The sequence below is a fragment of the Pungitius pungitius genome, chromosome 5 (assembly GCF_949316345.1).
Source record: "Pungitius pungitius chromosome 5, fPunPun2.1, whole genome shotgun sequence".
Lineage (NCBI taxonomy): Eukaryota > Metazoa > Chordata > Actinopteri > Perciformes > Gasterosteidae > Pungitius > Pungitius pungitius.
The window spans coordinates 23979276-23993896 of NC_084904.1; the positions used below are offsets into that span (position 1 = coordinate 23979276).

Consider the following 14621-nt stretch of genomic DNA (forward strand, 5'->3'; position numbering starts at 1 on the left):
AGCACCCAGAACCAAAAGCAGGACTCAGAGGGTCAGACATCATGAAGAATACATTTTAATATTTCATATAAAACATTTTCATGATTGTGTTGTACATCTTTTACATTGTTGATTCTGTACACATGACATCCATGTCAGTCTGTCCATCCCGGGAGAGGGATCCTCCTCATGTGTACAGACTGTAAAGCCCTCTAAGGCTAATTTGTAATTTGCGTTTTGGGCTTTACAAAATAAAATGAATTGAATTGTTAAGGATCAATAAATTTGAATGAAGGTGACAATCAACAGGAATAAAAGTCTGATTCTCTGTTTATTGACGAGAACAAATTAAAATGACATTGGTTCATCTTTTGGGAAAAGAATGCATTTAAATATTAAAGTTAATATCACTTAGCCCTGAGGCGGCAGGAGAGAGTAAAAGTCAAAGGTCAGAGGTCATCTTACTGTCGATGGTTGATCTATTATCAATAACAATCCTAGATAATTGCATAGTTAGAACTCTGGGAAGAAGAACTAGTGATGACACCTTTGATCTGATAGAAATACACGACTCAATATAGCTGCTTGAGTGCAAGCTGTGACGTCACAATGATGTCACCGTGACATCACAGTGTGAGGGGAGACAGCTGACTAAAGCAGAGACAACGAGTATTCAATGACTTTCTCAAGGCCGACCCAGTTTAACAAAGGCAATGGCAGCGAGCTCCTTACAGAACTCCTCAAGGACGACGAGTCCTCTCAGCAGGGTCACGTGCTCCAGTCTGAGGACACATCCACAGGTGAATAACAGGTACGTTCAGGTAAACGCTCTCCACGGCCACAAACACCACGAGTTACCTGCTGGTGGTGGTGTTGAGGCCCAGCAGGTCTCTCCTGGTGTTCAGCAGTCTGTCGGTGAGATCAGGAACTCGCTGGATCCTCTGCATCAACTCTCCCATCAACTGAGAGACAAGTACAATCAGTGTGTGGCCCGGACTCTGAGCAGTGAGACTGTGTGCATGTCTCACCCTGATGAGGACAGAGAACAGCGACCTGGAGCAGTGAGACAGGTGGACGTAGGGGTTGAGCAGGTACTCGTGGAGCAGCGGATGGCTGAAGGATGAAAGTCTGGAGAGAACTGCAGTCAGTTTGAGGTTCAACTCGTAGGGCTGAAACACACAGGAGACACATGAGTCCTCCTAACGCAGGACACACAGGTGGACATAAGACAGGCAGGTGGATGTCTACCTGCTCCAGGACGCGTCCCAGTCGGTCAAACAGGACCTTGAGCAGAGGACCTTCGAAGAACTCCTCCCCCTCAGCGGAGGAGGGTGCAGGCAGACTGGGGGGCCAATCCCAGGACAGAGAGAGAGAGCGACACTCCGTCACCTGAGGACGGAGCAGAGACATCCGTCCGTGAGAGGACCAGCTGCAGGACTGGACGTCACATCACCACGCCGAAGGATCTGTTGTTATAGCAACAGGTGTGTCACCTGACCTGCGTGTGGGCGTCGTGGACGTAGGACTCGTAGCCGCCTTCCTGGAAGAGCTGAGCTGATCGAACCTGAACAGGAACCAGACACAGGAAGCTGCTCACAGAGACAGAGACAAAGAAGTGTTACCGTCAATACATATGAAAACAAGTTCTGCATATATTCATTCATTCATTAAGGGTGTGTGTGTGTGAATATGTATAGAGAGAGGTAGGGGGCGGAGGACCTCATAGGTGAGGAATTTGGCGGGTATGGGGGGGCTTTGGGGGGTTAGGGGGGGCTTAGCATGGACGCAGGTGGCTGTGATTAACTGCCGATGGTTGAGCTTGGTGGAGGCAGGTGAATGTTTGTGATAGAAGGTTAACCCTCTAACCCTAACCCCCACATGGACAACACCACAGACTGAAAGAGTGTGAAAGAAGGAAAACCAAAAAAGGAGAACAGAAATGTGTCGGGTTTGAGTGAAATGGAGTTTGCAGGGAATCTCAGTTCCATTTGAAACGTGACAATGTGTGTTACCTGTTGACAACATCAGCAGCTGATCCCAGACCAGGGAGAGGAGCAGAGGAAGAGGAGCAGCGAGGAGGAGGAGCAGGGAGCAGCTGACTTTCTGAGAACAAGCTTTCTGAAAAGAATGGGTCCTCCTCCAGACCACTGGAGACACACACACACACACACACACACACACACACACACACACACACACACACACACACACACACACACACACACACACCTTGGTTTTATCATTTGCTTTGGAACATGTGGTCCTCACAGGAAGCTGAACTCACTTGCTGTCCTCGTGGGCCTCGTTGCTCTCGGTCCACTTGTCCTCCTGTGGAGACACGTAACCACGACTCTGCAGGAAACTCAACACCAGCACATCCAGGATGTCCTCGTGAGGCTTCTGTAGCAGCTCGTCCACCAGAGACAGAGACGCAAAACTGATCTGGGGACAGTGAGGTCAACTTATACATATATGTATACATATACAGTATATATATATATATATATATATATATATATATATATATATATATATTACATTACATACAGTATATATATACACATATATATATATACACATTTGTGTATGTATAATAAATCAATATGTATGTGTATATACACATACATATTTGAATACAGCTTTGTTTACTTTGTATATCATGATTCTTAGTAATGCACTGGGCTCACCTGGTCTGAGATGTGGTCACAGCGCTGCAGCAGCAGAGGACTCAGTGTGTTTGTCCTCAGCAGGAAGTGAACCAGCTGGTCCAGCAGAGACCTCGACCGGACGAACCTCACAGCTACACACAGGATGGAGGTGGAGACCAGGACCACCTGCTCACACCTGGAGCACACACACACCTGAGCTGTACTGTACCTACACAGTTAGCAGAGGATGCGGCTTCCACACTTACGTGTGTAGAAGTTGAGGCTGAAGAATGTCAAACATCCAAATCTGATGAACACATCGAGCTAGCTTCAATGCTAACACCTGCAAACACACACACACACACACACACACTGAAATAGTGTATGACACATCTGGCAAACAACACTTAAACAGCAGATTATTTAGTGTGCAGGTGTGTGTGTCTGTATGTGTGTGTACCTGAGGTGCTTCTTCCATCAGGTGATCCAGGAAGTCCAACCAAGAGAAGAAGTTGGTCATGTGATCAGAGGCTGACCTGAGATCAGACCTCCAGTGAGAGAACTGAGAGCTAAAAGCACAAAGACAGAAGAAAGGGCGGGGCTTTCAGCATCTGACCAATCATGGACAAGAAGGTTTTTAGGAAGGTCTGTCAGCAAGTAAAACCTCCATGGCGTGTACTAGGAGTGTGTACCTCCATGTCGTGTACTAGGAGTACCTCCATGGCGTGTACTAGGAGTGTGTACCTCCATGTCGTGTACTAAGAGTACCTCCATGGCGTGTACTAGGAGTGTGTACCTCCATGGCGTGTACTAGGGGTGTGTACCTCCATGACGTGTACTAGGAGTACCTCCATGTCGTGTACTAGGAGTGTGTACCTCCATGTTGTGTACTAGGAGTGTGTACTGCCATGGCGTGTACTAGGAGTGTGTACCTCCATGTTGTGTACTAGGAGTGTGTACTGCCATGGCGTGTACTAGGAGTGTGTACCTCCATGGCGTGTACTAGGAGTGTGTACCTCCATGTCGTGTACTAGGAGTGTGTACCTCCATGGCGTGTACTAGGAGTGTGTACTGCCATGGCGTGTACTAGGAGTGTGTACCTCCATGGCGTGTACTAGGGGGTGTACCTCCATGTCGTGTACTAGGAGTGTGTACCTCCATGTTGTGTACTAGGAGTGTGTACTGCCATGGCGTGTACTAGGAGTGTGTACCTCCATGGCGTGTACTAGGAGTGTGTACCTCCATGTCGTGTACTAGGAGTGTGTACCTCCATGGCGTGTACTAGGAGTGTGTACCTCCATGGCGTGTACTAGGAGTGTGTACCTCCATGTCGTGTACTAGGAGTGTGTACTTCCATGTCGTGTACTAGGAGTGTGTACTTCCATGGCGTGTACTAGGAGTGTGTACTTCCATGTCGTGTACTAGGAGTGTGTACTTCCATGGCGTGTACTAGGAGTGTGTACCTCCATGGCGTGTACTAGGAGTGTGTACCTCCATGGCGTGTACACCTCCATGGCGTGTACTAGGAGTGTGTACCTCCATGGCGTGTACTAGGAGTGTGTACCTCCATGGCGTGTACTAGGAGTGTGTACCTCCATGGCGTGTACACCTCCATGTCGTGTACTAGGAGTGTGTACCTCCATGGCGTGTACTAGGGGTGTGTACCTCCATGTCGTGTACTAGGAGTGTGTACCTCCATGTTGTGTACTAGGAGTGTGTACTGCCATGGCGTGTACTAGGAGTGTGTACCTCCATGTTGTGTACTAGGAGTGTGTACCTCCATGGCGTGTACTAGGGGGTGTACCTCCATGTCGTGTACTAGAAGTGTGTACTTCCATGGCGTGTACTAGGGGTGTGTACCTCCATGTCGTGTACTAGGAGTGTGTACCTCCATGTTGTGTACTAGGAGTGTGTACTGCCATGGCGTGTACTAGGAGTGTGTACCTCCATAATGTGTACTAGGAGTGTGTACCTCCATGTCGTGTACTAGGAGTACCTCCATGGCGTGTACTAGGAGTGTGTACTTCCATGGCGTGTACTAGGAGTGTGTACCTCCATGTCGTGTACTAGGAGTGTGTACCTCCATGTCGTGTACTAGGAGTACCTCCATGGCGTGTACTAGGAGTGTGTACTTCCATGGCGTGTACTAGGAGTGTGTACCTCCATGTCGTGTACTAGGAGTGTGTACCTCCATGTCGTGTACTAGGAGTGTGTACCTCCATGTCGTGTACTAGGAGTGTGTACTTCCATGGCGTGTACTAGGAGTGTGTATCTCCATGTCGTGTACTAGGAGTGTGTACTTCCATGGCGTGTACTAGGAGTGTGTACCTCCATGTCGTGTACTAGGAGTGTGTACCTCCATGTCGTGTACTAGGAGTACCTCCATGTCGTGTACTAGGAGTGTGTACCTCCATGTTGTGTACTAGGAGTGTGTACTGCCATGGCGTGTACTAGGAGTGTGTACCTCCATGGCGTGTACTAGGAGTGTGTACTGCCATGGCGTGTACTAGGAGTGTGTACCTCCATGGCGTGTACTAGGGGGTGTACCTCCATGTCGTGTACTAGGAGTGTGTACTGCCATGGCGTGTACTAGGAGTGTGTACCTCCATGGCGTGTACTAGGGGGTGTACCTCCATGTCGTGTACTAGGAGTGTGTACTTCCATGTCGTGTACTAGGAGTGTGTACTTCCATGGCGTGTACTAGGAGTGTGTACTTCCATGGCGTGTACTAGGAGTGTGTACTTCCATGTCGTGTACTAGGAGTGTGTACTTCCATGTCGTGTACTAGGAGTGTGTACCTCCATGGCGTGTACTAGGAGTGTGTACCTCCATGTCGTGTACTAGGAGTGTGTACTGCCATGGCGTGTACTAGGAGTGTGTACCTCCATGGCGTGTACTAGGGGGTGTACCTCCATGTCGTGTACTAGGAGTGTGTACCTCCATGGCGTGTACTAGGAGTGTGTACCTCCATGGCGTGTACTAGGAGTGTGTACCTCCATGTCGTGTACTAGGAGTGTGTACTTCCATGTCGTGTACTAGGAGTGTGTACTTCCATGGCGTGTACTAGGAGTGTGTACTTCCATGGCGTGTACTAGGAGTGTGTACCTCCATGGCGTGTACTAGGGTGTGTACCTCCATGTCGTGTACTAGGAGTGTGTACTTCCATGGCGTGTACTAGGAGTGTGTACCTCCATGGCGTGTACTAGGAGTGTGTACCTCTATGGCGTGTACTAGGAGTGTGTACCTCCATGGCGTGTACACCTCCATGTCGTGTACTAGGAGTGTGTACCTCCATGGCGTGTACTAGGAGTGTGTACTGCCATGGCGTGTACTAGGAGTGTGTACCTCCATGTTGTGTACTAGGAGTGTGTACCTCCATGGCGTGTACTAGGAGTGTGTACTGCCATGGCGTGTACTAGGAGTGTGTACCTCCATGGCGTGTACTAGGGGGTGTACCTCCATGTCGTGTACTAGGAGTGTGTACCTCCATGGCGTGTACTAGGAGTGTGTACCTCCATGTTGTGTACTAGGAGTGTGTACTTCCATGTCGTGTACTAGGAGTGTGTACTTCCATGGCGTGTACTAGGAGTGTGTACTTCCATGTCGTGTACTAGGAGTGTGTACTTCCATGGCGTGTACTAGGAGTGTGTACCTCCATGGCGTGTACTAGGGGGTGTACCTCCATGTCGTGTACTAGGAGTGTGTACTTCCATGGCGTGTACTAGGAGTGTGTACCTCCATGGCGTGTACTAGGAGTGTGTACCTCCATGGCGTGTACTAGGAGTGTGTACCTCCATGGCGTGTACACCTCCATGTCGTGAACTAGGAGTGTGTACTTCCATGTTGTGTACTAGGAGTGTGTACTTCCATGGCGTGTACTAGGAGTGTGTACCTCCATGGCGTGTACTAGGGGCGTGTACCTCCATGTTGTGTACTAGGAGTACCTCCATGTCGTGTACTAGGAGTGTGTACTGCCATGGCGTGTACTAGGAGTGTGTACCTTCATGGCGTGTACTAGGAGTGTGTACCTTCATGGCGTGTACTAGGAGTGTGTACCTTCATGGCGTGTACTAGGAGTGTGTACCTCCATGACGTGTACTAGGGGGGTGTACCTCCATGGTTTGTGGGGCCAGCTCTGCACCTCTCCAGGATCCAGATCCTCCATAGGCAGAAGGGAGTAGAGCTGAAGAAGCCTCCCAGCCAGCAGCTCTCCTAGCAAGGTTTGATCAGACAAAATCTCCCCTGAAGGTTCAGCCTGGAGAGCTGAGAGCAGCAAGAGGCCTTCAAAGGCCTTCAGAGCCACAGATCCCCTCTGTGGAGGAAACATCATGAAGAAAACAACCCCCTTGTCGAGCCACAATAGCATGACAACAACAGTCCAAAGTCTAGATCTTCTACTTGTCTCTTGGATCCGATTCCGACTAAGCTGCTAAAGGAAGTTTTTCCTTTAGTAAACACGTCTTTACTGGATATTATGAATCTGTCTTTATTGACAGGACATGTACCACAGTCCTTCAATGTAGCAGAAATTAAACCTCTTCTGGAGCTATTCAATTCAATTCATTTTATTTTGTATAGCCCAAAATCGCAAATTACAAATCTGCCTCAGAGGGCTTTACAGTCTGTACACATGCAACATCCTCTGTCCCGAAACCCTCACATCGACACAGGAAAAACTCCCCGAAAGAGTAGGTTTCTTAAGAAGTTTTGGCTACAGACCTATCTCCAATCTTCCCTTCCTCGCTAAGACCCTTGAGAAATCTGTCACAAATAAATGATGTGACTTTCTACAAAACACTGCTTTGTTCAAGAATTTCCAGTCAGGATTTCGAATGCATCACAGTACAGAAACAGCACCGCTGAGAATAAAGAATGATCTTCTACTTGCATCGGACCAAGGACTTATTTCTTTTCTTGTCTTGCTGGACCTTAGTGCCGCATTTGAAACCATCGACCATTGTATCTTGGTGCAGAGACTAGAAAATTTGATTAGTATTAAAGGAACTGCACTGAGCTGTTTAAATCTTATTTATCGGATCGATCCCAGTTTGTGTTTGTGAACGGTGAATCATCGAGGACCACCAATGTTGGTCACGGAGTCCCACAAGGTTCTGTGCTTGGACCGATTCTATTTACCCAGTACATGCTTCCTTTGGGCGACGTTATCAGAAAACACCGCATAAACTTCCATTATTATGCAGACGATACTCAACTGTATCTGTCAATCAAGCCAGAAGACACCAACCAGCTTGTTAGACTTCAAATCTAGTCAAGTCTTGGAGACCTCAAAACTTGGATGACCTGCAACTTTCTGATGTTGAATAGGCCCAGAGCGCTGTTAAGAATCTTAAGTTCTCTTCGACCAGGATGTGTCCTTTAACTCTCATAGCCTTCAAGGACTTTCTTTTTTAACTGCGTAATACAGAGCGCCATTGTCCAGCATTGCCCAGCCTGCAGGCTACAGCAGATGGGTTACATCTGATGTTGGTTACGTGAGAGGGTGGTCCTCCTTGACATCTGGCTAAGTATTCTAAATATTTGAATCATTTCTGTCATATATAATGAACATATTGTGAATCTTCTACATTTTTCATTCTGTAGGACATCTATAATCTAAAGAACGTTATTCCTCCTTCTCTATCCACACCAACTCTCTCGGCTCCATCATTCGCTCGCATGGTTTCTACGTCGATGACACCCAACTAATTCTCTCCTTCCCTCACTCGGACACTCAGGTGGAGGCACAGATGTCTGCCTGTCTGACTGACATCTCTCAGTGGAGGTCCGCTCACCACCTGAAGATCAACCCTGACCAGACTGAACTACTTCTCCTCCCCAGAACTCTCCCACCAAGGACCTGACTGTTAACTTCAACAACTCTGTGTCAATGTCCACTCTGACTGATGGAACCTCGATGTGAGACCTGACTGCCAACATCACAGCAACATCACGATCCTGTAGGTCCACGCTCTTCAACATCAGGAGAACACGACCCCTTCTCACTCAGAAGGAGGCGCAGGTACTGATCCAGGCTCTTGTCATCTCCTGGACTATTGTAACTGTCTCCTGGCAGGTCTCCCTGCTCCATTCCACCTCTGCAGCAGGGCAACTGGTCTTCAACCTAAATTCTCCCACACTCCTCCTCTCTTCACTGGTTACCAGTAGCTGCCTCATCCAGTTCAAAGCCCTGGTGCTCACGGAGCATGCTGTGAATGGATGGGGTCCAGTCTCCATCCAGGACCTGGTGAAACCCTCCATCCCAACATCAAGCTGCTTGTTCCTCACTGAGAGCAGAACACTGGACTAGATCTCCACTCTTTGCTGTCCTGCTCCTAGATGGTGGAAGGAGCTCTGTGATGACATCAGGACCACAGAGAGCCTTCACATCTTCACACTAAAGACACACCTCTTCAGACTAAACACTAACACACTGCAGACCTTAAACTGGACTTATAATGGCACTTTTCTATAACATGTTTTGAAACTGCTTATTTGATGAAAAATGTACTTTCTTGTTCTTCTGAGTTTGTATCTATGTGTGGAAATGCACTTATTGTAAGTCGCTTTGAATAAAAGCGTCAGCTAAATGACATGTAATTATATATTATATGCCTCCTCTGCCGATCTCCCTAAGGTCTAGCGTATCTTACTTCAATTGTTGCAGAAGTAAAAAACACTCATTTTTCTGCATCACTTTGAGACAGGAAGTTCCTGATTTCCGATTACGTAGATGAAAAAAGGAAGTCCTTGAAGTCTTCTTAAATGAGAGTTAAAGGACATATCCTGGTCAAAGAGAACTTGAGGGTGCTGCTGGATACCAGAGCTCTTCCATCCAGAGAAACTGTATCACATGAGAGGTGACTTTGAAGGCGCTCTGGGCACATCAAGATAAACCATCTTGTCTGAGTTGTAACCAACTGACCGCACTGCTGGTGAGCTGAAGCAGAGCCCAAAGCAGACCGGACTCTGATTGGACGCTGCTGCTGGTGGATGAATCTGATTGGCTGGGGGGTGGCGTTGGCTCAATCCTGTGGTTGGAGGATTGTGTGTCGGAATGTGATTGGTCAGAAGCCAGTGCCCTGGCTGCTGGAGAATCCACAATCTGAAAGCAAAATTTCACCCCAGAAATGAAATAAAATGGACTAATTGAGAGCATTGTTATAGTCATTAGTGGTTGTTACCTGTAAGATGTTTTTGAGCGTGGGCGGGTCCTGTTTAACCCTAGAGCAGACAACCAATAAGAACTGTGCCTCCTCCACCTCAGTCTGGGAACCAGGAAGTGCACAGAGACCAATCAGCTTCTGGGAGCAGAGAAAGGTGGATGATACCATCACGACGCCAAACTACAGAAGCTGTGTCTCAGAGTCGCTCAAAGGCTGCATCCTTGTAGCCTCCAGCAGCCTTCTAGTCTACCTGGGCTGCTCCTCCAACAAACACATAGGCTGAACCGAGCCTCTCTGAAATGGGACGGTCTGTCCTACTTCCTGCTTGCGTTATCAGCTTCACCTCCATTGCTCCCGATGCCCAGCAACCTGTTGCGCTTGACAGGAAAAGCCTTGAAAGCAAAGTTATTTCATTTATTTTAGGAAGATATGCTTCTCTTGCGCAGCATGATATATTTCAGGCTTAAAGAAAAATATTTTCTGGCCATTTAAAATTCAAATGAAATCAGTTAAGCGTTGAACTATATATAAAACCGCCACAGCGTTAGTAAGATATTAGTCAGCCGCTAAAGTGTGAAAGTTTAGTCAAAAAAGTGACTTTTCACTAATAACTACAGAGCTGCTTGTTGTGCGTTTGTTATAAATGTGTGTTGGTACATTGAAGGATAACATGGATGGACTTAGGACCCAGGGGGGTTCAGGTGAGGGGACAGTCTGGGGGGGGGGGCTCAGTTATGAATAAGAGAGGTTTATTCTGGTCTTGTGTGTCATTAAAACACGTAACTTAAGCCGTTCATAAGCTAATATGTTATGTTTTATAACATTTATATTGGTTGATATTCGAGTGAATTTAAAAGAACTCTTCACCCGCCTCCGTCCTGATTAAAGTCCTCGTCGTCCTCCACATCGTCCCGCCGAGCCGAAGTGACCTATGCGTCCTTAAGGATGCACAGCGGAGACACAGCGCGTGTCTTATTTGGTCAGATCCTGCTCCTCAGGCTGCTCTGTCCATCATTCACTATGCGTCACACACTCCTTCAACGTGGCAGGCCGCTGCCCTGCAGGCCCCATGTGGAGGACACATCTGACACCCTATGCGGCCCAGCATATCCCATCATGCACTGCAAGCCCATGAGGATTTCATTTATTCGGGATGGAGGCAGGTGAATACACAATGGAACTGAACTTGTTGTTTAGTGGTGTGATTATAAACTAACGATACATTTAGTTAAATTCAATTAATTTTATTTTGTTTAGACAAAAATCACAAATCTGCCTCAGAGGGCTTTACAGTCTGTACACATGAGACATCCTGTGTCCCCAAACCATCACATCGGCACAGGAACAACTCCCCAAAGAATAAAAACCCTTCCATGGGGAGAAAAGGGAAGAAACCTGAGTGCGAGACGGAGGAGGACGCCTCTATCAGGACGTCATGTGTACAGAAGGAACAACGTAAAAGATGTACAATACGTTCTTCCTTAAGATACAACTATTACTTTTAGCTAAAAGTTCACACCTTGACTGATTTGAACTTAATATGACAGTAAAATGTTCCGTCTCAGACTGTCCAACTTCAGAGACTGCTTGGTTCAGTCTATGCACTCTTTCAAGGATGCGGCCTACGTAGACTAGAAGGCCGGGTCCTCACAAGGACGCAGTCTACCAAATCAAACTGAAGGTAGACAAATAACAACATGCAAGAGTATGGATTTTACCAGTGGTTCTAGTCATGTGCCCCAATAATAATAATATTATTATTAATCTTATCTCCAGAGAGCTGCACACTCAAACACACCTGAACAGGCCTGTAGACGTTCACCAGCTGGAGCAGAGGCTTCTGGATCTGAGACAAGAACTTAGAGAAGAACAACAAGACCTGCTGGACCATACCGGGAGGATACTGAGGAGGAAGGGGGATGTTTTATCAGTCATGTCCACAAAGAGTAATCATTATTCTATAGAAGGGGGCTGATTCATACCTGAGCTTTACCCAGAGTGCACAGAGTCTCCAACAGTTTGTGTTGTAGCAGATACTCCAGGCAGGCTCCCGTCTCCGCCACCTGTGGGTCAATGCATGAGAGACCCATTGTGTCCCCCAGGGTTACAGGGGGGGGGGGGGGGGGGGGCATTCACTGACGTCTAGAGAGCCCCCCCTGATTTAAGCATAGGGGAAACACTGGGGATCAATTCCAAGTACATATAGAAACTCTCAATGTAGTTATTGTACTGTGAGCAGAATACTGTAGTACTTGTAGCATGAGAATAGTACCATAGAAGTATAATACTGTGGTACTTGTACGGTAATATTCAGACTGTGTGTGGTACCTGCTGCTTCTCTTCGTACACCAGGATGTCCAGCATCTGTCTGAGACACCAGGGGATCTCAGTCTGTCTCACAGGACGCGAGTCATCTACACACAGATGCACACACGCTCAATGGGACTCATACAGGTAACAATGTCTGGATGTGAAAACTCACCTGTGGTCTTGATGTAATAATTAGTTATCGATTTCCAATGATTCACAAAGGACTCCAACAGGTCGACTGTGGGCTCCCTCTGACGGACAGGTAAAGAGACAGAGGTGAATAACCGATTCGGGGCGGGACACATTCCTCCACGTCCACAGGCTCACCTGGACAAGCTAGCTTTAGCTAAGCTAAGTGAGCTAACAGATGCTAGGTGGGCTAAAGCCAGCTAGCACTAACTCACCGTCTCCAGCGCGTGCAGCAGCATGCTGCTCAATTTACTAAAGGTCTCCATCCCCCGGTGTCCCGGTTAAACTCGGTTGCACCCAGTTAATTCCCGGTTTGCAGCATGTTGAAAATTATACTGACATCTGATCGACCTGTTCCAAAACGGAAAAACAAAAATGAAAACATCCGGGGACATCTTTCAGAATAAAAGAACGAATTTGATCCGTTTCAGAATAATGGTCCATCTGCGTCGCCGTCTTCTAGACCCAAAGTGTCCTTACGGACTCCGTGACGGTTTGGTTCCTTTTATCACAGTGAGTTTTTGACAACGTGAAAAAATATGATTTACAGCTGAGAGGATTTATTTAATACTTTTTAGTGTCCGATTTGAAGGTCTTTCCTCTCGTAAAGTGGGGGTGTTTTAAAATGATTTAGTATATTTTTTTTTGTCCAAATTGCTTCAATGACAAAATGTAATATTTATTTACATGAATAAATGAATAAATATTGTCTGAGTTCCCTTTGTTTCACTGGTTATCCTGTTTTTGACGTCACATTACAATGACGTCTGTGGTTTGATACATAAAACCTGTCTGGACGGTTGTGTGTTCGAAGTTGTGGTTCATTGCCATAGCGACAGTTTTGTATATTAATAGTTTATTGGAGCATCTCTTGAAAATAAATAACAAGAATGGAGACAGAAGCCACAGTAAAGGTCCGTAGAGTCCAGTAGAGGTCTCTTGAACTCAGCAGATGTTTGTGTCATCACAAACTATTCATTACAATTTTTAGTGTTTACTGTTTTACAACAAATCTTATGTTAACATTAAAATAAGTAAATAAGCTGAAATACAAACTAGCGTCAAACTCTCTGAAGTACTGAAGCCTAGAGTAGCCAAGACATTGAGTAACGCTAACAGTTCCTGGGTTCCACACCTCCTCCAAAGTGTCATACAGGTTCTTTAAGACAAATTCTTAACAGAGAGCCTAGAAATGATTATATTCACAATTTGTGTGTCATCTCTTTAAAATGTAACTTTCAAATAAACACCTGAGCCATATACAGACAGAGCGACAACAACACTAGGACCCAAGCTTTATATAAAGCATCATTATGGTTAGACCAAAGCCATATAAAGGTGGAGTTGTTTCAGTTAGTGCAGTTAAACCAGTTATTCTAGAGCCATATACATGTGGAGCTGTTCTAGTTATTCCAGAGACATGTGGGGTTATTCTTGTTAGTCCATAGACATGTACAGGTGGAGTTGTTCCAGTTAGTCCAGAGACATGTACATGTAAATTTGTTCGAGTTAGTCCAGAGACATGTAAATTTGTTCCAGTTAGTCCAGAGACATGTACATGTAAAGTTGTTCCAGTTAGTCCAGAGACATGTACATGTAAAGTTGTTCTAGTTAGTCCAGAGACATGTGGAGTTGTTCCAGTTAGTCCAGAGACATGTACAGGTAAAGTTGTTCCAGTTAGTCCAGAGGCATGTACAGGTAAAGTTGTTCCAGTTAGTCCAGAGACATGTACATGTAAAGTTGTTCTAGTTATTCCAGAGACATGTGGGGTTATTCTTGTTAGTCATAGACATGTACAGGTGGAGTTGTTCCAGTTAGTCCAGAGACATGTACATGTAAATTTGTTCCAGTTAGTCCAGAGACATGTACATGTAAATTTGTTCCAGTTAGTCCAGAGACATGTACATGTAAATTTGTTCCAGTTAGTCCAGAGACATGTACATGTAAATTTGTTCCAGTTAGTCCAGAGACATGTACATGTAAATTTGTTCCAGTTAGTCCAGAGACATGTACATGTAAATTTGTTCCAGTTAGTCCAGAGACATGTACATGTAAATTTGTTCCAGTTAGTCCAGAGACATGTACAGATAAAGTTATTCCAGTTAGTCCAGAGACATGTGGAGTTGTTCCAGTTAGTCCAGAGACATATACAGGTAAAGTTCTTCGGGTTAGTCCAGAGACATGTACAGGTAAAGTTGTTCCAGTAAGTCCAGAGACATGTACAGGTAAAGTTGTTCCAGTTAGTCCAGAGACATGTACATGTAAAGTTGTTCTAGTTAGTCCAGAGACATGTGGACTTGTTCCAGTTAATCCAGAGACATGTACAGGTAAA

At 46.2% G+C, this 14621-nt stretch overlaps 1 protein-coding gene across 3 annotated transcripts; it reads right to left on the reverse strand.

Moving 5' to 3' along the window:
* Nucleotides 1-39: 39 nt before the first annotated feature.
* On the reverse strand, nt 40-12671 carry fhip2b (FHF complex subunit HOOK interacting protein 2B). Of its 3 annotated transcripts, none has more exons than XM_037483418.2 (18): nt 12505-12671; nt 12273-12351; nt 12119-12204; nt 11773-11853; nt 11589-11693; nt 9809-9892; nt 9550-9729; nt 6740-6939; nt 3088-3196; nt 2894-2970; nt 2667-2823; nt 2264-2421; nt 1992-2126; nt 1478-1568; nt 1228-1368; nt 1008-1148; nt 838-941; nt 40-761 (listed from the first exon to the last, which is right to left on the reverse strand). In XM_037483418.2, exons 1-18 carry the CDS (start codon nt 12553-12555, stop codon nt 665-667), a joined length of 2076 nt encoding a protein of 691 aa, XP_037339315.2. In that variant the 5' UTR covers nt 12556-12671; the 3' UTR covers nt 40-664. The 3 variants fall into 3 exon arrangements, with proteins under 3 accessions (XP_037339315.2, XP_037339314.2, XP_062418660.1); XM_037483417.2 differs by having other exon boundaries at nt 9809-9928; XM_062562676.1 differs by lacking the exons at nt 12119-12204; nt 12505-12671 and having other exon boundaries at nt 9809-9928.
* Between the last annotated feature and the right edge of the window lie 1950 nt (nt 12672-14621).

What these genes read in the sequence shown, in the direction of transcription:
- fhip2b (XM_037483417.2), bottom strand. Translation starts at nt 12,555, where the DNA reads ATGGAGACCTTTAGTAAATTGAGCAGCATGCTGCTGCACGCGCTGGAG. An exon ending in GCTGCTGATGTTGTCAACAG is followed by an intron (nt 1,569 to 1,991) that starts GTAACACACATT and finishes CTCTGTGAGCAG; the next exon opens with CTTCCTGTGTCTGGTTCCTG. An exon ending in TGGGACGCGTCCTGGAGCAG is followed by an intron (nt 1,149 to 1,227) that starts GTAGACATCCAC and finishes TGTGTGTTTCAG; the next exon opens with CCCTACGAGTTGAACCTCAA.